The 26,072-nt window shown below is 40.4% G+C and overlaps 1 protein-coding gene across 2 annotated transcripts in view; it reads right to left on the reverse strand.

Moving 5' to 3' along the window:
• The window catches only part of OSBPL8 (oxysterol binding protein like 8), a 324,813-nt gene that overhangs the window by 27,695 nt on the left and 271,046 nt on the right, over window positions 1–26,072 (reverse strand). For both annotated transcript variants that reach the window (XM_075856992.1, XM_075856993.1), the window contains 6 exons: window positions 24,123–24,294; window positions 23,541–23,778; window positions 22,002–22,186; window positions 8,972–9,053; window positions 6,561–6,659; window positions 5,707–5,803 (listed from right to left, as the gene is read on the reverse strand). In XM_075856992.1, the coding sequence (XP_075713107.1) occupies window positions 5,707–5,803; window positions 6,561–6,659; window positions 8,972–9,053; window positions 22,002–22,186; window positions 23,541–23,778; window positions 24,123–24,294 (873 nt within the window). The remainder of the gene's footprint in view (window positions 1–5,706; window positions 5,804–6,560; window positions 6,660–8,971; window positions 9,054–22,001; window positions 22,187–23,540; window positions 23,779–24,122; window positions 24,295–26,072) is intronic.

A 26,072-nucleotide genomic window follows, 5' to 3' on the forward strand; every position in this document is an offset into this window, starting at 1 on the left:
ATGTTTTTAAATGTAAAAACCTGCCCACATGGTGGGTCTCAAAGGCAAAAAGGTTGAAGGTTACATTTGATGTATATTAAACAATGTGTCAGTTCATATAAAAACAATACAAGATAATGTTCACTGTAAAACAAAGAATATCATAAGATGATTAGTAGTATAATATTATAATACTAATGGTTCAATATAAGTCTTTGTTCATATCTAGCAGACTAAGGAATATGATATGGACCGAAAACAGTGGATATACGTAGTAGAGCAGGGAGGGTAAAAAATGGTTCCAATATTGAGAAAAGTGAAACGGATTTTATCACGACTCCACTTCTTTGTGCTGCTGGCTGAGGGTTTGTACCAGCTTAATAGGTATTTTCTGTGATGTGGAGTGTATCAATCATAACTCCTGCATTGTGGTGGCATTTTGCATCTGCATAAGTAGAGTCACTTATCTCTAGAAACATAAGCAAATATGCCTTTCATCTCAAAAACTTCTGTACGAAAGTCAATGTGTATCTAGTACATAATGCAGAGAGAAATTATACACACATGAAATTGTGCATGAATAAATTAGTAAATCTAAACATATTAAAATAATTAATATGAGCGCATTAAAATAAATAAAATAGACATAAAATATATGAATTTTTCCCCCCATAAAAAGATAAATATGAAAGTAGGAGAAATGATGATCAAATATTAAACATATGACATGAATCAGTGGGTAACCTAGAACATTAGAAAGTATACATGTATAAAAAGGTTCATAAATAAAAAACATAATATATAATTATGAACTTATAAATAAATATATGCATGTAAATTGATGATGATGGTGATGGTCAGGTATAAATATAAGTGGTAAAAATTACAATGATCAACTGTGAATTAAATAAGAGTGTAGGTAGGGTGAGACTATGGCTTAACGCGTACCTAACCCTTCAAGTCAATTTTCAGAATAAGCGGTTATATGTGTGTACATGAGGAAAAACACTATATCTGGCCATTATATGACTTGTAGCCCTCTGCAGGCTTCATCTCTAATTCTCAGTTTTCTCTGAGCTGGTGGATGGAGCCAAACTACTATCATGTCTTCTATACACTGTACTCCTATCTCCATCTAACACATACACACACACACACTCTAACACACACACAGAAGATCTTACAGCACTCCAAGTTCAAAGTATAAAACTGTGGTTTACTCAGACAACATCAAAAAGGTGCATCGTTTCAATCCCGCATTGGGACCTTTCTCCAGCATGGTGATACAAGACAAGCCATGGTTTGTACAAACAGTGCATACGATATCAAATAGCATAAAATTGATACAGATAATATACATATCATATATTATATTATCTGTATCAATTTTATGCTATTTGATACCTTTTGCACGGTTTATGCTAGAGTATTTTTACATATTGTACAAATCAACTTTATTAAAATATATCAATCACACACATGCTTTATAAACCATGGCTTGTCTTGTATCACCATGCTGGAGAAAGATCCCAATGCGGGATTGAAACGATGCACCTTTTTGATGTTGTCTGAGTAAACCATATTTTTATACTTTGAACTTGAAGTGCTGCAAGATCTTCTTCATGTACAGTGAAGGAAATAAGTATTTGATCCCTTGCTGATTTTGTAAGTTTGCCTACTGTCAAAGACATGAACAGTCTAGAATTTTTAGGCTAGGTTAATTTTACCAGTGAGAGATAGATTATATTAAAAAAAAAAAACAGAAGAACACAGTCAAAATTATATATATTTATTTGCATTGTGCACAGAGAAATAAGTATTTGATCCCCTACCAACCATTAAGAGTTCAGCCTCCTCCAGACCAGTTACACGCTCCAAATCAACTTGGTGCCTGCATTAAAGACAGCTGTCTTACATGGTCACCTGTATAAAAGACTCCTGTCCACAGACTCAATTAATCAGTCTGACTCTAACCTCTACAACATGGGCAAGACCAAAGAGCTTTCTAAGGATGTCAGGGACAAAATCATAGACCTGCACAAGGCTGGAATGGGCTACAAAACCATAAGTAAGACGCTGGGTGAGAAGGAGACAACTGTTGGTGCAATAGTAAGCAAATGGAAGACATACAAAATGACTGTCAATCGACATCGATCTGGGGCTCCATGCAAAATCTCACCTCGTGGGGTATCCTTGATCCTGAGGAAGGTGAGAGCTCAGCCGAAAACTACACGGGGGGAACTTGTTAATGATCTCAAGGCAGCTGGGACCAAAGTCACCAAGAAAACCATTGGTAACACATTACGCCGTAATGGATTAAAAGCCTGCAGTGCCCGCAAGGTCCCCCTGCTCAAGAAGGCACATGTACAGGCCCGTCTGAAGTTTGCAAATGAACATCTGGATGATTCTGAGAGTGATTGGGAGAAGGTGCTGTGGGCATATGAGACTAAAATTGAGCTCTTTGGCATTAACTCAACTCGCCGTGTTTGGAGGAAGAGAAATGCTGCCGATTACCCAAAGAACACCGTCCCCACTGTCAAGCATGGAGGTGGAAAAATTATGTTTTGGGGGTGTTTCTCTGCTAAGGGCACAGGACTACTTCACTGCATCAATGGGAGAATGGATGGAGCCATGTACCGTCAAATCCTGAGTGACAACCTCCTTCCCTCCACCAGGACATTAAAAATGGCTCATGGCTGGGTCTTCCAGCACGACAATGACCCGAAACATACAGCCAAGGCAACAAAGGAGTGGCTCAAAAAGAAGCACATTAAGGTCATGGAGTGGCCTAGCCAGTCTCCAGACCTTAATCCCATCGAAAACTTATGGAGGGAGCTGAAGATTCGAGTTGCCAAGCGACAGCCTCAAAATCTTAATGATTTACAGATGATCTGCAAAGAGGAGTGGGCCAAAATTACATCTAACATGTGTGCAAACCTCATCATCAACTACAAAAAACGTCTGACTGCTGTGCTTGCCAACAAGGGTTTTGCCACCAAGTATTAAGTCTTGTTTGCCAAAGGGATCAAATACTTATTTCTCTGTGCACAATGCAAATAAATATATATAATTTTGACAACGTGATTTTCAGTTTTTTTTTAAAATATAATCTATCTCTCACTGGTAAAATTAACCTAGCCTAAAAATTCTAGACTGTTCATGTCTTTGACAGTGGGCAAACTTACAAAATCAGCAAGGGATCAAATACTTATTTCCTTCACTGTATCTATATAATCCCTAGTATCGGGATTACTTGCTTGGCACTCGGACTTCACATGCTTTTTTTTGTGGGTTCTGCTTTTTTTTTTGCTAGTAATATATACATATATATATATATATATATATATATATATATACATACACACACACACATATATACATACACACATATATATATGCGTGCGTACGTACGTACGTACGTACGTACGTACGTACGTACATTATATATATATGTATAAGCTGCAGCAACATGGGAGGCATTATACAGAATTAATGAGCAATGTAGTGATTTAAGCACTGGGGTGAAATATAACAATTACTAGAAAGCTGCAGCACAGCTGTGTGTCTCTCTCTACCTCTCACACTTTACTTCTGCACTTCTCCTGTCCTTCCCCTCTGCATAAACTTCTATGGGAAGCTGCAACCCGATAGACTGTATCCGCTTGATGAAAAAGCAGTTTAATTTAGAGGGAGTGAATGAGTAAAGGAAAGGGGGAGAACTGAAGCGTGATAAATGGAGAAAAAGGCATTTTTCTGTAAATAGATATATTATAAAAGTTAACTATATTCGTTTGTAATATTGATTTATGCAAAGCTTGATTAAACGTTGGTGACCATTTAAAGGATAATTTCTGTAACTTCATTCAGGTGCCTTGGAGTTCAGGCGTTCCAATAGGTATAGATAGATATGCTCTGACGTCACACGCCGGGAATGTGTGGAATTAGCTGCCACTTTTGATGGACACATGTGCGATCCGTGACGTTTATATTCAACCAGGGCTTTGGCCCTGATCATGCAACTACTAACTACAGCCATAGAGAAAACACAACTGCCTGGATGGACAATTTCTGTCTTCAGCATTTATCCTAAGGGTATGTTCACACGCACTGTTTTCAGACGTAATTCGTTTTACGCCTTGAATTATGCCTGAAAAAACGGCTCCATTACGCCTACAAACATCTGCCCATTGCTTTCAATGGGTTCTGTTTCCACGAGGTGTTATTTTACGCGTCGCTGTCAAAATACGGCGCGTAAAAAGACGCCCGTGAAAAAGAAGTAGCATGTCACTTCTTGGGACGTTTTTGGAGCAGTTTTTCATTGACTCCATAAAATACGCAGTGAAAAACGCGAGTTGTTAAAAAACGTCTGAAAATCAGGAGCTGTTTTCAGAAATTTTTGGTCACTGTGTGTGAACGTACCCTCATTGGGCTTACTTTAGGCTGCTGGTTATTACACCGATTGTCGAGAAAACGACACGTTCACAACCGACCTACAGACTGAAATGGTCATTCGAATTTACTGGACTATCTACGGACTTACTTTCTACAAACTACACGGCGAGAATTATATGGTCTGAAAGACTAATGCTCTGTTTGTCAAATGCATTTGATTATTTGTAGTTGGTTCTGTGTCTTGCCTGTCATGCCAACGCAGCCATAACTATACCACGGACCCAACATGGTTCTACTTTTTTCTTTGTTGACAATGTTGCAACAATTGTGTCCTTGAATAGGTGATAATATTTACCTTATATCTGCGGCTGATACATTCCTATGTCCACGTGGTATTATACCAGATATACTGTTTGCCTCCAATTCCCTGCTGCTATACGGGATTCATGTTCATTTACTCTATTATTCGCATTGGTTTATACATGTGATTAACTTATCTATTAGAAACTGCAATCTGATACATTCATGTGTAGTATCTTACGTGCATAATTTATGCTTTGCTTTGCTTATGGCTAATTCTACTATGTGAGTTATTTTTAATTTCACCCGGCCGGGCTTGTGAGGTCTGTGCTCCCTTTTTGTTTGCTTTTCTATTACTTGGATACAGGATCACATTTGGGGATATTCTTGTTTTTAAATTTATTATATTTTGCAAATAAACTTTTTTGATATTTTAATATTAATGCTGAGCCGAGTGCCTGTTTGACCAGGGATTTTGCTTTTTGTTCCTTCTCCATTCCTCTCTTTCCTTCCCCTCCTCCCCTTCCTGGTTTTTGTAATTGAGAAGTCGTTATTCCATGGTTGGCACCGTACAACTTGTACTGAGCTCAAGCAGATCCAACAATGATCTGACATATATATATATACACACATACACAGACAGACAGACAGACAGACAGACAGACAGATAGATAGACAGATAGATAGATATCTATATCTCAATCAGGTAGGTGTTAAGTTTAGAGGCCTACAGGATGTATAAATTGAAACTGATCAAATGTAACCTTTGACCTTTTGCCTTTGATCCCCACAACGTGGGTGGGTTTTGCAGTTATGATCTGACTGTATAAGATGTAATTATCTTGAAGAAGGCGCTAGTTCAGCATTGACCGCACACTTAAATAAATAAAATATACCTGCCTGAGAATTGTCAATATCATTCTGGAGCAGCAGCGCTAAGGGCCTATTTTTTACTTGCAAAACCAAAAAGGAATACCATGTATTAATGAAATTGTAATTGTACTAAGAAAAAATAAACAGGCTGCTCCAACTTACCGTAAAATTTGGATTTGGCCAGAATACTCCCACTAAGACAAAATCCATCTTTTCGATTGCTGACATAAAAGGCAGACACAGGTGGATGATGGGAAACCTATTATCAAAAATTAGGAACACAACTACATTACACTAGAACAGGAAAACGTCTTATCTGCATATTTCTATTACAGTTTTGAAAATGGTAAAGAGACTATCTGGGTCTCCAAAAGTTCTAGTTTGTTTTAGCATGTACTCTTCATGTTAGAGAAGACCCCACGTGGGTATTCCACAGTAGGTTCACAATGTCTGTTACAGTTTGGGGAGACTGTATTGTTGGCACTTTCCCATTATGTAAGCAGCAGATGGCGGATTTATCAGTAACAAGCAGAACTCCTGCTCTGCTGGTACTTATAGAAGATACAGATTAATTGGGTAATTGATAATATCTAAAAGTACATTGGTAAACTTGTTTGGATATGATCAAATAATGGAGTAAAAACAAGCAAAAATTAGTATCAATTACTTTAAAAATGTAAGGCTGGGTTCACACGTGCGTTGAACCATTCAGTTGTTCTGCTGCGTCAGAGGAGCAGAACAGGGGAATAACAGAACCTACGTTTCCATCGCACAACGCAACCCGCCGTTTACCAACGCAACAGATTTTAATAGGTTCCGTCAGCTTTCAGTCGGGGTGTCCGTGATCTTACCAGAGACAATAGCGCAGCATGCTGCGCCATAGTCTCTGGTAAACCCTGCCGGATCTGTGACGGAGGCCCCTAACGGAGCCTCCGACGCAGATGTGAACAGAGCCTAACAAAAACATAATTTCAGCATTGTTCAACACAAAATAGGGTTAGAAGCGGAGCCCATACTTGCTCTGCAATGTAAAAGGTCTTGCTACTGGTTTTCGGATGTAGCCACAAGCAACGAAAGGTTTCTCCAAGAATCGGGTTGTATGGTTTCTTCAGACCCTATAAAAGGCAGGAAATGTAAAAGGAGAGTGTGTATGAAATGACATCCTGTTTTTAAAGAGACACTCCAGTGATCTCCCCCCCCCCCCTCATTTTAACATTTGGTGAAATGTAGTTTTGTATCAGCTTACTTAATTCTCTCTTTTACCCGGTTCATGTGATCTTCACGCTGACCACCCAAATCCTACAGCGTCTGCTGTAGGAACCATAAGGTCAGAGTCACATTGAGATACAGCAGACGCTGTAGGATACAGGGAGTCAGAATGTACCGGTAGATCACGTGACCCTTACGGTGGCCTGGAACTGTGCGGCTACAGGTAAAATAGAAAACCGGGTATAAACTGATTGACACAACATTGCACTAATTTTCACCACATGTTAAAATGGGGGGGGGGGGGGGAGGGGGATTCAGTGGAGTGCTTTTTTAATGTATTGCTGTTCATTCTATGGCAGGGGAGTCATAGGGAGGCTGACCTTTTACGAACACCAAAAGTAGGTGAACGTCCTTCTCACATCCCCTAAGCTGAAAATAAAATTCTTCAATGTAATCTTAGAAAAAAGTAAGTGTCCGTCTTCTGCTTCGAAGACAAATCGGATTCTCTCTCATATTCAAGTAATACAGAAAGCGTTACTGAGACCTCGTCTTGAATATCTAGTTTTGTTCACCAATTTTTAAAAAGGATGCCCTGGCGTTAGATCAAGCGTGCAACAAATGACAAATAAATTAACAGGGAGCACACTGTTCACAAAGTTTTTTTATGCAGGAAGGAAAAAAAACTGCCTGAGAATTCCTTCAGGAATTTTGAGTCAGATTTTGAACTGCCTGCATGCATTTTTTTTTCACTGCGTTTTTCGACCACGACCATTCAAATGAAGGACCGTGGGCAAACAACGCTCAGAAACGATTGCTGCAGGTTTTTTCGTTGTGTGAATTGACCCGAACAATAAAATAGTTTCCTAAGAGTCACTTAAGGGGGAACATATAAAACCTCCAAATATATGAATGGCCCATATAAAAAAAATACCGGAAGAAACTGTTCGCTCTCAGGTCAATTGCAAAAAAAGGTACTTTTTTGCTGTGAAGCAGTTTACGAAAGGAATTGGTTTTAAATAATATAAAAACGTAATTTAGATGTACAAACTTAAACGAACATCAATCCAGCCAGATCACCATTTGGGCTCAAGAAATATCCCTCCAAGTTTCCAAAACCGTACTCATTCCCCCAGTTGAACATGATGGGCTTAAAATGAATATTCACTCTGGAAAACTATTTTGCTTTTTTTTTTTATCTAAATAGGTCCAAAATTCTGGGTCGATTCATTTCTTTAATGTATATTTCTTTTTAGCACTCAGAGCTCTGGTTTTCTGATGCAGAGGTACAAATCCCCTGCATATACATAGGTTTAAACGATTACATGCTGGCTGCCTTTAGCCACCATTAAAGAAAGTTAGGATAATACTGCGCTATTATGGAGTTCAATGTATAATAGTATGCTATAAGCTCCTGAGCTCCCCCAGTGGCAGCTGAAGGCAGTTTGCAGATTTTTTTATTTATGTCTAAGCAGTAGATTTGGAGCTTTGTCTCACAAAAACAGAGTTCCGAGGACTGTAAAGTTGTATTAAAAAAATTATAATAAAAATGTAGAGATTCACTAAGTCTTTTTTATTCAGCCGTACTCACGATGTAACTGCATTCACTGCAACGTTCTTTAGAAGAACATGGTATTTATCATTTACTCTACGCAGCTTGAGTTTGGAAGTTATATTAGACTGCATGGCCAGCTTCAAACGTTGTACAATCCAAGTGTTTATGGTGTCAAGGCATATGTTAAAGAAATAATGACAAAGTGACTTTCTGAAAAACTTATATCTCATTCATATATTTAATGGCCAGCTAAACAATGGAAATCGAATACCAGTCGTATGTGCCAGTGTTGCAAGGACAAACAGATAACTATACAAACAGCCATTTCTAGCAGTCCAAGCGATAACAGGTGTGTGAATTTCATGTACTGGAAAGTTTAACAAACTTTACCCACACTGCATTTCTACAAAACCTTTTAACTGTATGTACCACTTTAAATGTAGGAGAGTGGCATGCAAGCTAGAGGAGTTGGAAAACAAACTAATGAGTTGAAGTAGCAAACCAGTTTGGAGACAGTGTATGGCCAGAAAATACACAGAAATCCTATTTATTCAAGATGAAGGGACATCCTGACACAAAGTTATTACCTTAAAGAGAAATTGAAAATAACAAATTTCCAATTTAAATAATAAAACTATAAAGTGAGAAGTGCAAAACAAAACAAACCTTTGGTTTTTTGTAGAACCCTGACAGATACCAGTTGACGACTTTCTTCATTCGGCTATATGCATTCTCTTCTAGAGCCGCCCTAGCAAAAACAAAATTACTTGAATCAGAGACGCTCTATTTATATCATGACTAGACTACGTAGAATCTACAGGTACAAAGCAACTTATTTATATAGAATAGAAGGTTCTTTTCTATATTCCCAGTGGCGTAGCTATAGGGGTCGCAGCGGAGGTCCTGACGTCAAGCGCTGTGCGAAGCGAATGACGTCACCGCGCTATGCGCCGCGCACAACATCGAAAGGACAGAACTTCCGCCGCAGCTGAAGAGGAAGGTAAGATTAGTAGCCCTGACTGGCGGGGTCCGACTCCCGGGACCCGCCAATCAGCTGTTTTGAAGGGGCTGCAGCACTCGTACGAGAGCTGCGCCACTTCATTCCGGTCACACTGTGAATCGGTGTCGGCGATTCACAGTGTGAGCGAGTAGTGAAATGAAGGTGAAGCAGCTCTCGCACGAGTGCTGCGGCCCCTTCAAAACAGCTGATTGGTGGGTCCCGGGAGACGGACCCCGACACATCAGCTATTGATGGCCTATCCTGAGGATAGGCCATCAATGTTTAGGGACTGCACAACCCCTAAGCCTACGATGTAGCAGGCTTAGAGGACCCATTAGACAGGATCACAGATTGTGTGATACTGTCTGCTGGGCCCTGTATCTAAGCCAATCACATGGTAGGCTTAGATACATGGCCCATGTGTGACCCTGTCTGATGGGCCCTGTATATAAGCCTACCACACTGTAGGTTTAGATACAGGGCCCCAGCACACAGTAATCTTATACTGTATAAGATTACTGTCTGCTGGACCCTGTATCTAAGCCTACGTTGTGGTAGGCTTAGATACAGGGTCCCACAGACAGTATCACACATGGGCCCTGTATCTAAGCCTAACACGTGTTACTAATCGTTTTTGTTGTGTGTTTTCTTACAGTTTCAGTCGTTGGACTACGTCGGATTCCAGGACTACTTCAATGACAGCTTTTTTTTAATTATCAATAAAATGGTTAATGAGGGTTGTGTGTTTTGTTTTTTTTTATTTCAATAAAATATTTTTTGTATGTCTTTGTGTTTTTTTTTAAACTATATTACTACCGCCTTAGTAATGGCTGCCGGCTGATTGACAGCATCCTTTTCTAAGGCGGGGCTTAGTGTTAGCCGGTGCAGAGGCTAACACTAACCCCCATTATTACCCTGGTACCCACCGCCACCAGGGGTGCTGGGAAGAGCCGGGTACGATCCAGTACCTGACCATCTGTAGGGATGGTCGGGCACTGGGGTGGCCGCAGGCTGGTATTATCAGGATGGGAAAGGCCAAAAACAGTGGCCCTTCCCACCCTGGTAATGCTAGGCTATTGCTGCTTTATTGTATCTGGCTGGTTATGAAAAATGGGGGGGACCCCACGTCATTTAAAAAAAGATAAAAAATAATTGGAAAGAACGATGTCGGGCCCCCCCCCCCCCAATTTCCATAACCAGCCAGATACAACACAGCAGCAGCAGGCAGCATTACCAGGGTGGTAGGGGCCACTGTTTTTGGCCTTCCCCAGCCTAATACTACCAGCCTGCGGCCACCCCGATGCCTGACCGTCACTACAGATGGTCGGGTACTGGTTCGTACCTGGCTCTTCACAGCACCCCTGGTGGCGGTGGGTACCGGGGTAATAATGGGGGTTAGTGTTGGCCTTTGCACCGGCTAACATTAAGCCCTGCCTTAGTAATGGAGGTTGTCAATCAGCCAGCGGCCATTACTAAGGCGGTGATAATAAAGTTTAAAAAGATACAAGCACATAGAAAAAAATATTTTATTGAAATAAAAAAACACAACCCTCATTAACCATTTTATTGAGAATAAAAAAACGCTGTCATTGAAGTCCTCGAATCCGAAGTCCAACAACCGAACCTGTAAAAAAACACACACACAAAAAAATAATTAGTAACACATAAAGAAGCAAAACTATTATTCTTACCTTTCCTGGGTCCAGCGCTGGAGCCGCAATGTCAGCGAGCTGAGTCCTGTATCTAATCCAATCATGTGTGATACAGTCTGCTGAGCCACTGTATCTAATCCTATCCATAGTTTATAGGGTCGTAGTGCTATAGATATGCTATGCTGTCTCCTATACACGCATTTTTTTTTGGGCTATTTCCCCTGACATTTTAAGTCCTTAGTCACGCCTCTTGCTTCTAGTGCTGCATTGTTGGATCACTTAGGAGACCCAGCGATGCAGCTGAAAGCTGCGGACCGTCGGCCATGAGAAGTTTGCGGGGGGGGGGCCCATGAGCCTTTAGCTACGCCCCTGTATATTCCATTCAATTACACGGAGGCCAGTTCTGTGTTTTTGTCCATAAGTGACAGACACACCAAACTCAGCGATTTTGAACATTCATAACATATAACCCCTAATGCCAAGTGGTTAAGATCATGTCTGTCACGAGTGCAGACACTAATTAGAATAGAGAAACACATTACCAATGAAAGTTTTTAAAGTGAGTGTGTCAACCATATATTTTTTTTACAAATTAAAACTAGATAGTGAAACATTATTTTTTCGAATAGGATTTTATTTTTGAATTGTAGATTTTTAGATTGCAATTTAGAGTACATGATGATGGAGGTGGCTATCTTGCCTGTGCTGATGCTCTTTCATCAATATTCAGGAGATATGCTGCAAAGCACCCACATGGCCATAAGAAAGAGATGACCCATTAACTTCTTTGGGAGAGAGATCCTGGCAAGCGCTTTGATCTGTGCAGAGGTTACGGTACAGGGAAGGGGATGAGGGAAACTGTGTCCATCTATTATGAATGGTAGATCCTGCCTGTGATAAGGAAATGTCTGCTGAGAAGTGATCTCTACAGTACAGAACAGGAAGGGTCAGTCTATTATGAATGTGGATCCTGTGTTATCTATATATAGGTGTTACCGATCATTGTAATCTTCCCTGTGATGATGATGAGATGACTGCTCAGGAGTGATCTCTACAGAACATGAAGTTGTAAAGCTGGCCATATACTTTAGACAGCTATTCCTCCCGACCCCATACAGCTTGACTCGAACAAGCAATAAGTGCGTATACAAAACGCAGACCAAAGACTAACAAGTCACAGGGTTTTGAATACTTCTATTAAAGACTATTGGCATAATCATTGCCTTGAATGGGGAAACTGACTTGACCACATAATTCCTCAATTGGAGATAGCGATAGAAGGTTGCGTGTGGTAAATCATAAATATCTTGAAACTGTTCAAAGGACTGGAACACTTCCTCAACAAATAAATGCCATAAGGCAGCTACTTTATGTTGCCTCAAAAAAAATCACTGCCGGCCAGGGGGTGTAAGTCAGGGGATTCAGGGTTATCCCAAACCTGTATGTCTCCCGTAACATCTTGGAAGTTAGTCAATGCACTACACACTTGCCATACTTGAAGCACTATTTTGTGCAAGGGAAGCAATTTACAGGTCACTCTAAAAGGTCCCCTTTAACAAGGCCCAATAATTTGGTACATTAACCCCTTAAGGACGCAGCCTAGTTTGGGCCTTAAGGCTCAGAGCCCATTTTTCAAATCTGACATATTTCACTTTATATGGTAATAACGTCGGAATGCTTAAACCTATCCAAGCGATTCTGAGATTGTTTTCTCGTGACACTTTGGGCTTCATGTTTGTGGTAAAATTTGGTCGATATATTCAGTCTTTATTTGTGAAAAATTGCAAAATTTAGAGAAAATTTACAAAAAATAGCATTTTTCAGAATTTAAATGTATCTGCTTGAAAAACAGACGGTTATACCACCAAAAATAGTTACTAGTTCACATTTCCCATATGTCTACTTTAGATTGGCTTCGTTTTTTGAACATTATTTTATTTTTCTTGGACGTTACAAGGCTTAGAACATAAACAGCAATTTCTCAAATTCTTAAGAAAATTTCAAAAGCCTTTTTTTGAAGGTGCCAGTTCAGTTCTGAAGTGGATTTGAGGGGCCTATGTATTAGAAACCCCCATAAAACACCCCATTTTAAAAACTAGACCCCTCAAAGTATTCAAAACAGCATATAGAAAGTTTTTTAACCCTTCAGGCATTTCACAGGAATTAAAGCAAAGTGGAAATGAAATTTGCAAATTTCATTTTTTCTGCTGAATTTCAATTTTATTCAATTTTTTTTTAGTAACAGAGAAGGTTTTACCAGAGAAATACTACTAAATATGTATTGTCCAGATTCTGCAGTTTTTAGAAATGTCCCACATGTGCCTCTAGTGCGCTCGTGGACTAAAACACAAGCCCTAGAAGCAAAGAAGCACCTAGTGCATTTTGAGGCCTCTTTTTTATTAGAATATATTTTAGGCAGCATGCCAGGTTTGAAGAGGTGTTGAGGTATCAAAACAATGGAAACCCACCAGAAGTGACCCCATTTTGGAAATTACACCCCTCAAGGAATTCATTTATGGTTTTTGTTATCATTTTGACCGCACAGTTTTTTCACAGCACCTATTTGAATTGGGCTGTGAAATGAAAAAAATGATATTTTTTCCAATAAGATGTCATTTTTGATCAAAATTTCTTATTTTCACAGGGAACAACATACCCCATTTTGTTGCCCAATTTGTCCTTAGTGCGGCAATACCCCATTTGTGGTGATAAACTGCCGTTTGGGCCCATGGGAGGGCTCAGACGGAAAGGAGCGCTATGTGTTTGTTGGAGTCCAGATTTTGCTGGATTGGTTTTCGGGTGCCATGTCGCATTTGCAGAGGCCCAGAGGTATCAAAGCAATGGAAACCAACCAGAAGTGACCCCATTTTGGAAACTACACCCCTCAAGGAATTCATTTATGGTTTTTGTTATCATTTTGACCGCACAGTTTTTTCACAGCATCTATTTGAATTGGGCTGTGAAATGAAAAAAATGATATTTTTTCCAATAAGATGTCATTTTTTATCAAAATTTCTTATTTTCACAGGGAACAACATACCCCATTTTGTTGCCCAATTTGTCCATAGTGCGGCAATACCCCATTTGTGGTGATAAACTGCCGTTTGGGCCCATGGGAGGGCTCAGACGGAAAGGAGCGCTATGTGTTTGTTGGAGTCCAGATTTTGCTGGATTGGTTTTCGGGTGCCATGTCGCATTTGCAGAGGCCCAGAGGTATCAAAACAATGGAAACCCACCAGAAGTGACCCCATTTTGGAAACTACACCCCTCAAGGAATTCATTTATGGTTTTTGTTATCATTTTGACAGCACAGTTTTTTCAGAGCACCTATTTGAATTGGGCTGTGAAATTAAAAAAATGATATTTTTTCCAATAAGATGTCATTTTTGATCAAAATTTCTTATTTTCACAAGGAACAACATACCCCATTTTGTTGCCCAATTTGTCCTTAGTGCGGCAATACCCCATTTGTGGTGATAAACTGCCGTTTGGGCCCATGGGAGGGCTCAGAAGGAAAGGACCACCATTTGGCCTACTGGAGCTTTTCTGGTGCTAAGTCATGTGTGCAGAAGCCCCTAAGGTACCAGTACAGTTGAAACCCCCGAGAAGTGACCCCATTTTAAAAACTACACCCCTTAAGACATTCATCTAGAGGTGTAGTAAGCATTTTGACCCCACAGGTACTGTGTAAAAGATAATGCGCAGCAGATGGTGCAGTGTGAGATTTGCAATTTTATATATATATATGCCATTTCAGTGTCCAATATAGTGTGCCCAGCATGCGCCACCGGAGATATACACCCCTTAAATTGTAATGTGGGTTCTCCTGGGTACGGCAATACCCTACATGTGGCTGTTATCAGCTGCCTGGGCATACGGCAGGGCTCAGAAGGGAAAGATGAGGGGGGTAAGCTGTGCGGAGTGCATCAGGGTAAATTAAAAATCAAGGGATGTATGATACATTTTAAAACAATCTTTTATACAGAGCCCTGGTTTTTCGGGACACGTGTCACATTGGTATATTGTGTTCTTCCTTATCCCCCTCTTATAGCAGACTCTGCACCTCTTTTGACTCTTTCCCTTTCCACCGGTTTGGGGAACTTCTCCTGGAAAGTGTTGCCCTGGTACGATGCGTGTGGCCTCGCTTCCAGAAGTACTGGGTGCCCCCCCTTCCTGGTCCCTAAAGATTAGATCTTGAAATTCCAGGAAAGTTCCCCTCTGGCCTGAACATCGACGTAGCACGTACACATTGTACAAAGCCATCTGTATGATGTGCCCAGCCAGCTTCTTATACCACACCGCATGGCGCTGTAGGGCTTCAGGACTTGATTTGACAAATCCATCCCTCCCATGTACCTATTGTAGTCCAGGATGCAGTCTGGTTTGCGGGTGGCCTTTCCTTCATATATCCTAAATCTGTAGGTATACCCTGATGCCCTCTCGCAGCTTATACATCTTCACGCCATACCTTGCCCTCTTACCTGGCAGGTACTGGCGGAATTGAACCCTCCCTTTAAAATGTACCAGGGACTCATCAATAGAAAAACACTTCTCGGGGGTGTATGCTTGGGAAAACCGGGCACTGAAACGGTCTAATAGGGGTCTCCGTTTATCCAAACGGTCAAAACTGGGGTCATCTCGGGGTGGGCACGGCTCATTATCAGTATAATGTAAGAAGCGAAGTATTGCCTCATTTATTTATTTTTTTAGGTTCCAGTTCATTTCTGAAGTTGCTTTGAGGGGCCCATATATTAGAAACCCCTATCAAACACCCCATTTTAGAAACTAGACCCCTCAAAGTTTTCACAACAGCATTTAGAAAGTTTATGAACCCTTTAGGTGTTTCACAGAAATTTAGAGCAAAGTAGAGGTGAAATTTACTCTTTTTATACCATTTTTTTTATAACACAAAAGTATTTATCAGAGAAACACAAATTAATACTTATTGCCCAGATTCTGCAGTTTTGAGAAATATCCCACATGTGGCCCTAGTGCGGTAATGGACTGAAGCACCGGCCTCCGAAGCAAAGGAGCACCTAGTGGATTTTGAGCCCTCTTTTTTATTAGGCACCATGTCCGGTTTGAAGAGGTCTTGTGGTGCCAAAACATTGGAAACCCCCCAAAAGTGACCCCAATTTGGAAACTAGACCCCTTGAGGAATCCATTGTAGTTTTCTTGGGGTGCATGCGGCTTTTTGATCAGTTTTTATTCCATTTTTAGGTGGCGTGGTGACTAATAAACAGCAATTCTACTATTGTTTTTGTATACTTTTTTTTTTACAGCGTTCACCGTGCACTATAAATGACATATTCACTTTATTCTGCGGGGCGATACGATCACGTCGATACCAGATGTTTATAGTTTTTTTTGATGTCTTATGGCGTTTGCACAATAAAATACGTTTTGTAAACAATCATTCACTTTTTGTGTTGCCTTATTCTAAGAGCCAGAACGTTTTTATTTTTCAATCAATAAAGCCGTGCGAGGACTTATTTTTTGCGTAACGAACTGTAGTTTCGATCAGGACCATTTTTCGGTACATGCGACTTTTTGATCTCTTTTTATTCCATTTTTTGGGAGGTGAAGTGACCAAACAATTGTGATTGTGGTACGGTTTATCAATATATTTTTTTACGGCGTTCACCGTGCGGGATAAATAACAAAATAATTTTGTAGTTCAGGCCGTTACGGACGCGGCGATACCAATTATGTATAGTTTATTTGTTTGTTTATATATTTAAATTAATTATAAATGACTGATAAGGGAAAAAGTGGGACTTTTACTTTTATTACTTTTAAAACTTTTATTTTCTTATTTTTACACATCTTTTTTTTACTTTTTTTTTACTTTATTACTTTGTCTCACTAGGGGACATGAGGGCAGGAGGCCCTGATCGCTATTCTAATACACTGCACTACATGCGTAGTGCAGTGTATTAGAGCTGTCAGCTACTCACTGACAGCAAGCATAGTGGGTCCTGACGTTGTCAGGACCCACTAGGCTTCCGTCTATGGCATAGCCGGACGCCATTGTTTGGTGTCCGGTTGCCATAGTCACCATCGCCGGCCGCTATCGTGTAGCAGGCCGGCGATGGCGGATTAACCCCTAAGAAGCCGCGATCGCTATTGAACGCGGCTTCTGAGGGGTTAATCGGCGGGGGAGCTCCGCGATCGGTCCCGGCACATTGAGCAGTGATAGTCTGCTGTCGGAAACAGCAGCTATCACAGCTCATGAACGCGCCCCGCGCGAACGGCGCCGTGTTTACTCCATGACCTACTATTAGGTCACTGAGCGCGAACGCTACAGTTAGCATGACCTAATAGTAGGTCATGGAGCGTTAAGGGGTTAAGGTAATTTGCAGAGCTTCCTCTAAGACCCAATGCTTTAAATTGTTCTGCCAGATCATAAAGAATTAGGTCTGGTAAAGCATAGCCACCTTGAGTTCTCTAAGCGAAGCTTAGGCCTAACACAGCTACAATTATATAGGACAATCAATGACTGCAGTTTAAGATTAAAACTCTAGTCGCCAGAACAGGAGAACGTTTCCACGTTTATAAGCATTTGGGCAAAATTAGCATTTTTATAAGATGAATTTGTCCAGCTACCAACAGCAAGCTATCATAAAGGGACTGTCACCAGTTTATCAATTCCCCATCTCCTAACTAATCTAATAGGCACTTTGCTGCTGATAACTACAATGTGATTGGTTTTAAAAAAACGTTTATTATTTGCAAAATTATGTTCATTTTTCTAAATATGCTAATGTGGGCCTAATAGCCAAATAGGAGGTAACTCTTTTCACTCTGGACGGTGTAATGTTTTCTGCATGACGCTGTCCAATCAGCATACAGCTTCTCTCCCTTGCCTGCCCAGAAACACAGTGTGATCATATAGTATACAGCTTCCATTCCTGACTGTATTCAACTGGCGATATCTCTGGTTGTGTCACAGCTACAACTGCGATCCTGGTGGCGCTGTTCTAGGTTATTCCGAGATATGGCTGTTTAAAGTGATTCCCCTTCTCTCTATAATGTTTCTCACACTATGTGAAGCAGCTTCATGCTGATAGGACAGTGTCAGAGGCTGTGTGGTAGCTCCACCGCCGAAGAATAGTTGTGGTTACCTCCCAATTGTCTAATAAAGGCTCATCTACGTATTTAGAAAAAAGCTCATAACTTTTAACCCCTTCCCGACATTTGACGTATCCATACGCCAAAGTCGGGTAGGGGAAGTATGGAGCGGGCTCACGCAGTGCCGGCTGTATGTTAGCGCACGAGCCGATCCCGCTAGTTTAACTCATTAAATGCTGCGGTCAATACCGACCACAGCATTTAAATAGTCAGAAAGAAGGCTACCCCCTCTAACAGCTCATCGCGCCCCCCGCAACGCAATCGCGGGGGGGGGGGGTTGCTATGGCTGCCTGGGGGCTTAATGAACGCCCCCAGGTCCGCCATCTTTGTACACCTATTAAGCCCTGTCTCCGGCAGAGATTAATAGGTGCCTGTCAGAATCCCGATATACTGCAATACATTAGTATTGCAGTATATCGTGCAAGCGATCTAACGATCGCTGGTTGAAGTCCCCTAGGGGGACTAATAAAAAAAGTTAAAAGGAGTTAAATAAAAAAAAAATTGTGTAAAAAAAAAATTTCAAAATGAAAAGTTCAAAAAACCCCCCTTTTCCCATTTTCCCCCTAGTAAAAAAATAAATAAACATAATTGGTATCGCCGCATCCGTAATAGTCTGAACTATTACAATATATCATTATTTAACCCGCATGGTGAACGCCGTAAAAAAAAAATAAATTGTAAACGCCAGAATGTCAATTTTTTGGTCACCTTATCTCCCACAAAAAATTAAATAAAAAGTGATCAAACAGTCGCATGTACACCAAAATTGTATTATTAAAAACTACAGCTTATCCCGCAAAAAATAAGCCCTCATACAACTTAAAAAACTTATGGCTCTCGGAATTTGGCGACGCAAAATAAATTTTCTTCTTTACAGGTTTTTACTTGTACAAGTAGTAAAATATAGAAAAAACTATATTTGGTATTGCCATAATCGTATTGACCCACAGAATAAAGTTACCATGTTTTAATTGCACAGTGAATTCCGTAAAAACGGCGCGCAAAAAACCATGGAGGAATCGCTGTTTTTTTCATTTTCTACCCCACAAATATTTTTTTTCCCGTTTCCTAGTACATTAAATGGTGCTACGAAAAACTACAACTCGTTCCGCAAAAATCAAGCTCTCGTAGTACTATATCGACGGAAAAATAAAGACGTTATGGCTTCTGGAATGTGGGGAGGAAAAAACGAAAATGAAAATCTGAAAAAAGGGCTGCGGCGGGAAGAAGTTAAAATCACAAATGTTTTGGGACACCATTTTCTTTAGCAGTGTGACGGCACCTATTAGATTAGCTAGGAGATTGTGCATTGCTAAACTAGTGAAAGAGCCTCTTTAAAGCATTGTTTTGCTCCTATGATGGAAGTGACGGGACCATCACATGACAAACACCATCATCCATCATTTTGCTGGACAAAAAAGCACTACATGCTTGCCATTTTGTCTGGGATTCTTACATAATCTGCGATTGACCGCAGATGTGAACAAAGTTATTATAGTCTTCAGTTTGCAGTGTTTGGTCCAAATTTTAGTTTTGTAAATTCTAGAAGGGATTCATAGTTGTTTGTTAGCACTTTATGTACACCCTCACCTCCATGATGATCTTATTTGCGTGCAGAGTCAAGCAATAAGGCTGTTTACTTTATACACTAGGGATTATTATGAGAGCTATAATTTGTAAGCAGATGTAGTCACATAATGATCGGTTGAGACATATATAGCGGATTTACGGAATGGGGGCTACAATTCAATATGTCCTAAATGTAGATTGTTTCTACTGCTAGAGTTCGCCTATATGACCCCCATGGTTGTGAAATACCAAGGCTTTGTTTTTCTATTGTTTCGCTGGGGATTTAACGTACTCATACACTGGGGATTTAAGGTAGCCTTACTTTAAATAACTTTCGGGCGAATGCTCATTCTCTGACATCTCTGCCAGCAGCCTATCTTGTGTGGGAACAAAGGATCAGGCATGTTCAAATTCAACATGCCCTATCCTTCTTTTCTCCGACATCTGTTGTTGGGGGAGAATCGGTTGGCCCCTATTAGGGCTGAGCAATTAAACGGGGAAAAAAAACAACTAAATTCTGCGCAGATAATAGAGGTCATCTTGCGCATTTAGTTTTTTTTTTCTAGTTTCAACTGTATCGGATATAGATACAGTTGAAACCTATACTAGAGCAGGGGAACGTCAGTTTCTTGCTCTGCTATTCATTTTATAAGGCTGGCCGCTCAGCACAGACAGGCGTGATGACGTCACTGCCTCGCGTCTATCTGCTGAGCCGTGATAGACTTCTGCCATTTACCGGAGTTTAAGGCAGCTTATTGATCCACAGATAACTCAATGCCCGCCCAGTTTAGTCTCAATGCCCGTCCCAATGGTATATACATGGATGATGGGGATTATATACAGGGATGATGGGGATCCCTGTATATAACTCCCATCATTCCTGTATATTACCCCCATCATCCCTGTATACAGGGATGATGGAAGTTACATGAAGGCATGATGGAAGTTACATGAAGGCATGATGGAAGTTACATGCAGGCATGATGGCTGGCTGGTATATACAGGGATGATGGGGGTTATATACAGGGATGATGGGGGTTATATACAGCTATCCCCTGTAACCCTGTATATAACTCCCCATCCTCGCTGTATATAGCCCTCCATCCTCCCTGTATATAAGCCCCGTCATCCCTGTATATAACCCCTATAATCACTGTATATACCAGCCCGCCATCATCCCTGTATATAACCCCCCTTCAACCCTGTATATAACCCCCATCATCCCTGTATATACCCTGTATACAACCCCCATCAGCCCTGTATATAACCCCCATCATCTGTGTATATACAATTGGGGCAGGCACACTCCACTCGACGTGGCTCGTGGGCATTGAGGCTAAACAAGTTATAAATGGAGCGGGCATTGAGGATACCATGAACCAATAGGAAACGTGAAACGCCAGTATATGACAGAAGTGCAGCGGAACCTGAAAATATGCGCCGAGCCACACAGACCGGAGGCGCAGAGGAGCAGTTGGAACGGGGTTAGGGGAGTATGTATTTTATTATTTTTATAAAGCACTATTGGGGCTGTATGGGGGCATTATACTGCGCGGGGGCAGCTAAAGGGACATTATATTGTGTGAGGGGCAGTGTTAGGGGGTATATTATATACAGTAGTATACAGCAGGCTCAGGGGATCTCTATTTATTAAATGGCATGGCATGCAAAAGGGGTGTGGCCTAAAAATATTAATCATAATAGAGGTTCAATTAATTGTGATTTTGATTTGTCATAATCGCCAGCCCTAGCACCCATACACATTAGATCATTGTCCCATCCTGCCAAAATCGATGAGTTCAGCCGAGTTCTGTCTAATGTGTAAGCACACCCTTAGGTTCAGTGGGGACCCTTAGAAATGCATTTTAGGTCTCCAAAATAACATTTCCATCACAAAAAAGCGACTGCAATTCTCTCTCTTACCACTACATGAAAGACTGTCCCAGGAATCGGACCCCCATAAATCAGTTATGCCATCCTTTCGCAAACCTTTTTAATTACCTTCCAGTATTTCTCTCTGGCTTTATCTTTACATATATTCTACAATTCCATCCCATGTGTTTCTAGTCCATGGCATATGAATTAAGTTGCCGCCTCTATATAGATCTAATTGTATGACTCAGTCTTGCAGTAGGAATCGGTTGACCATATTTGACTATTGTTGTTAATTTTGAAACAGTGGCACATCTTTTGTCAAGGTGCAGCATCCGGTGTCTTAAAGTGTATTATACGGCAAATATTTTTTCTATTACATATGTTATAGACAATTATGGTAGCTAGAAGTGGAGATTCACAAATATCAGATATTTGATAGTAATAATGAATCAGGAGCGCTCACACTTACTCGGACAAGAAGTCAGCATGATAATAATAATCAGACAGCTTATCCAGAAAAGAGCGGGGCTCTAGTATGAAGGTAGGAAGCACCACTTTGGACAAGTCCATTCCTGGCCGAACCTGCTTCAGTAATGTCCATATCAGACTTTTGTGCTCTTCTGACACAGTTTCTGTTTGTGATGCCTCGCCAGCCTTGGAAATAAAATATTAAGAAAATAAAGAACAATGTTGGCATATATAAAATAATCATCATATGTACAGCCATTATTGTGCACCTTTATTTGTCTCACAACATCTATGTTTGTTATGAAAACAAGGAAAAGACTTATGTGGTTAAATTCTCAACCCTGGACACAGAATAGCATTTTTGGTGGAGGGGAAAAAAAACAAAGGGGAGAAAAAAGTTCCCAGCACATGTAAACACAGCCTGTTCTGCCTCTGTTGTACCCTGGCAAATTCAAGGTTAGTCTACAGAGCTGCTATATTACTCTCATAACTGCTGCTACAATACCAGTGGAATGTCTTATATCGTTTTTACAAATATTCATCTTCCAAACAGAACTTAATATAAGCACAGGTAAAATAGGTCTTCTATTCCTCAGATAATAAAGCATCACTGGTAATTATGAATATATAAGTACATCCTCCTATATTGCATTACATCTTCCATGTATTGTTCCCCTTGGACAGAGCCAGCATATCCTCCCGCCCCTCAGTAGCAGTCTGTGTAAATCTTCACAAAGCATAGTCTAGTACAGGGGTGGGCAAACTTTTTGACTCGCGAGCCACAATGGGTTCTAAAATTTGACAGAGGGGCCGGGCCAGGAGCATTTGGAGGGAGTGTTTGGGCCGGATATACCAAAGCATTAAATGTAGTGTGTGCAAACCTCATAGCACAGTAAGAACACTACAACCCAATTTATTAACTGTCTTTCAAATGTGAAAAATAGCCCTTATCAGTTAATAAATTTGTCTCAACCGCAACATCTTCTTGGCATATCAGACATACAGCCGTTGATCGGACTTCAGTGAAGAAGTATTTTGTTGTCCACTCCTTATTAAACACTCGGCATTCGCTGTCCACTTTCCTTCTCTTTGGTCCGCTCATTTTCACAGAAGGGCTTAATGGTGACGTGAAACGAAGTGAAAATTAAAGTGAAATAAAGAGAAATACGCGCCACATTAACAACGGTCAATGTGTTTTGAGTGCGCCATCTATTGGGAAAACGTGGGCATTGCAGGGAAAGGGGGAAAAAAAGGAGGTTTTTACTATAATTTGGACAAGTTCGGCGGGCCGGATTAAAAAGCCTAACGGGCCGTATGTGGCCCGCGGGCCGTAGTTTGCCCATGTCTGGTCTAGTATCTGTATTCTCTTTCCTTATGACAGGCAACCTACAGTCAATAGGTGCTGTAGATGGTGGATACACAATTGAAAAGTACAGCAATCCCTCTGCAAATACACTAGAGGCTTCACAATAATTAGAAGTGAAGAAAAATATAGCATAAATCGGTCAACCAAAGTGCTCAGAATATATATACTCCTCACCTCTCCCAGCTCTTCATGTACTTCTTCAATGTATGTGGCCTCCTTAATGAGATCAGAAGGTTCAGGATCAATGAAGGAGTCGTCCTGTCTTTCTGAAGTATCACTGTCACTCTCCTCACTTTTACCAAGTCCATCATTGTCAGACTCCTCATGATCATGGTCATTATCCTTATCGGATTTATCTGAATAGGTGTCTTGGTCTTTAAAGTGCTGCCTTTCAATTTCACTGTCATTTAACCTAGGAAAAGTGTAATAGCATATGGAAGTATTAACATTATGGAGCGCTGATCTGTTCCATGAGACTAATCATGATCACAAAGGTGGTACATTTTTAGTGTCCACATTCTTTGGATAAATCAATGTATTTTGTTTAAACATGAAATAGATTGGAAATTCATAAACCTACACAAAAAAAAATAATAATTTTTGCACTATTCTGGTGAAAGGACGCCAATTGACTGAGGTGATGGGACAGAAAACATCAGCAACATGGAGTGAAATACGTAGGTAGATTTTGTACAGGGATTATTGCTTTCAGTTTCATGTTCTTCACAATAGAAGGCCACAGTCAGGCTAACTTACTGGAAGTTCTCGTTGCTGTGGAGATTGTTTGCCCTCAGAAGGCCGTAGAAGTTGACATGGCTGTTCTCACCAGAGGAATTCAGGTCATGCTCTTTACCTTCCTTGATCATGGTGCGTTTCAACAGACTGGAGCATTTCAAAGCCAGCTCTAGAGCATCCATCCAGCACCTCCCTAGTAAAGAAGTGATTTACATGACGTCGTTGTATAAATGGGTAAAAGGATCTTGTGTTAGTTGTTGTGTTAGTTAAATATAAGCCCACAGCTTACACACCAGTTGTACCTGCCCCAAGCTTAAAGTGAATCTCCATCATCATCTGGTCATTTTTAGGTCCACAATTCTGTGTAAATTAATTTCTTAATAAATCTTTATAGCGGTTTGAGCTCCATTTTTCAAATACAGAACTCCAAATCCTCTGCAAAGACGTAGTATTAAAAGATAACATGCTAAAATGTATGTTCTATGCTCCTGAGTGCTGGGGTCCCTTCAAAACAGTTGATCGGTGTGGGTGCCGAGCCCAACACTTAAGATATTGATGGTCTATCCTGAGGATACACCATAAATTCTATATCACGGGACAACCGCTTTAACAACAGTCCAGATAAGGTTAGGATAGCAATACTATACACACCGATCAGGCTTTGTACTGCAGTAGAGGCAGTACTCCACTTCTTGTACACTGTAAAAATTTATGGGCTTTCTCAGTCAATTTACTCCTATTCATAGTAGTTGCCATAATGCACACACCATTATATATAGACTATAAAGGAAGTACAGAAAATAAGTGCGTTTCCAGTACGGCTACCCCCAGGGAAGGGTTTACAAATAAAAAAAAAATACTATAACATTTAATAAAAAGACCAAACATTATCTAGATAATTAAATCTAATTAAACAAAAATTAAATACATGACGCATTCTCTAAGACAACTGACCCAAACTACAGCTTTCTTATTTAAAGGGGTATTCTGGTTACAACAAGTAACTAGGACAGCACGGACCCCCACAATTTACGAGAACGGGGAGCCCAATGTTGCCCGATGCCCAAGTTTGAACTGAGCGGCAGGTCGATCATAGCGGAGTGCAGTGTTCAGCTTTTTCTGGCGCTGCCATAGAGAATGAATCACACAGAGGGTTTTAGCTCAAATGCACAGAAAAAGAGAGAAATTAATTATCTGGAAATATAACATTAGAAAACCTCCAGAAATGTTGTACTGTAATATGTATTCATAGTGAACTACAATAAGATGTGACAGGTCAGAGGTCATAAAATGGTAGAATTTTAATAAAGTCGATCAAGTAAAAAACAAACAAAACTGAATCTCCCCTAAAAGTGAATGTAATATATATATAAAAAATGACACAGTAAGTATCAAACTATTATATGTTGATCTTAAATTAGAGGACAACAACACAAGGGGAAGGTCAAATATGAAAACCATACACACACTGCATTGATTCTGGCACTGTTCTTGTACTATACATAGAAACAAGTATAAATAAACAAGCATATAAATTGCTATAAAATGAAACGAAGGGGAAAGGGACAATATAATCTAGAGATATCACTTAGAGGCTCTAAAATCGCTCGTAACTTGGTGAAAATAGATCCTTTTTCTAAATAAAAAGCACTGCTGTTACCTACATTACAGCGCCAATCTCATTATATAGGAGACAGGGCACTTATAATGTGGTGACAGAGCCTCTTTAAGTTCTCCCAGGTGCCAACCACAAACATAATAAAGTACAAATAAAGAGTCCAAACCAATTTAGATCAGTCCACATGTAAAGTAGTCTACAACTCCGTGAATATGGGCAATCAAATACAAGACAAAAAAGTTGAAATAATAACAGCATAAGTCATTGTTCTAGTCAAACTCTGCTCAAAACTTGAAAATGCCAGTGCTTTTCCCAACATCTCACACTACCCCTTATGTCTTACTCATAGGGGT

The sequence above is a fragment of the Rhinoderma darwinii genome, chromosome 3 (assembly GCF_050947455.1).
Source record: "Rhinoderma darwinii isolate aRhiDar2 chromosome 3, aRhiDar2.hap1, whole genome shotgun sequence".
Lineage (NCBI taxonomy): Eukaryota > Metazoa > Chordata > Amphibia > Anura > Rhinodermatidae > Rhinoderma > Rhinoderma darwinii.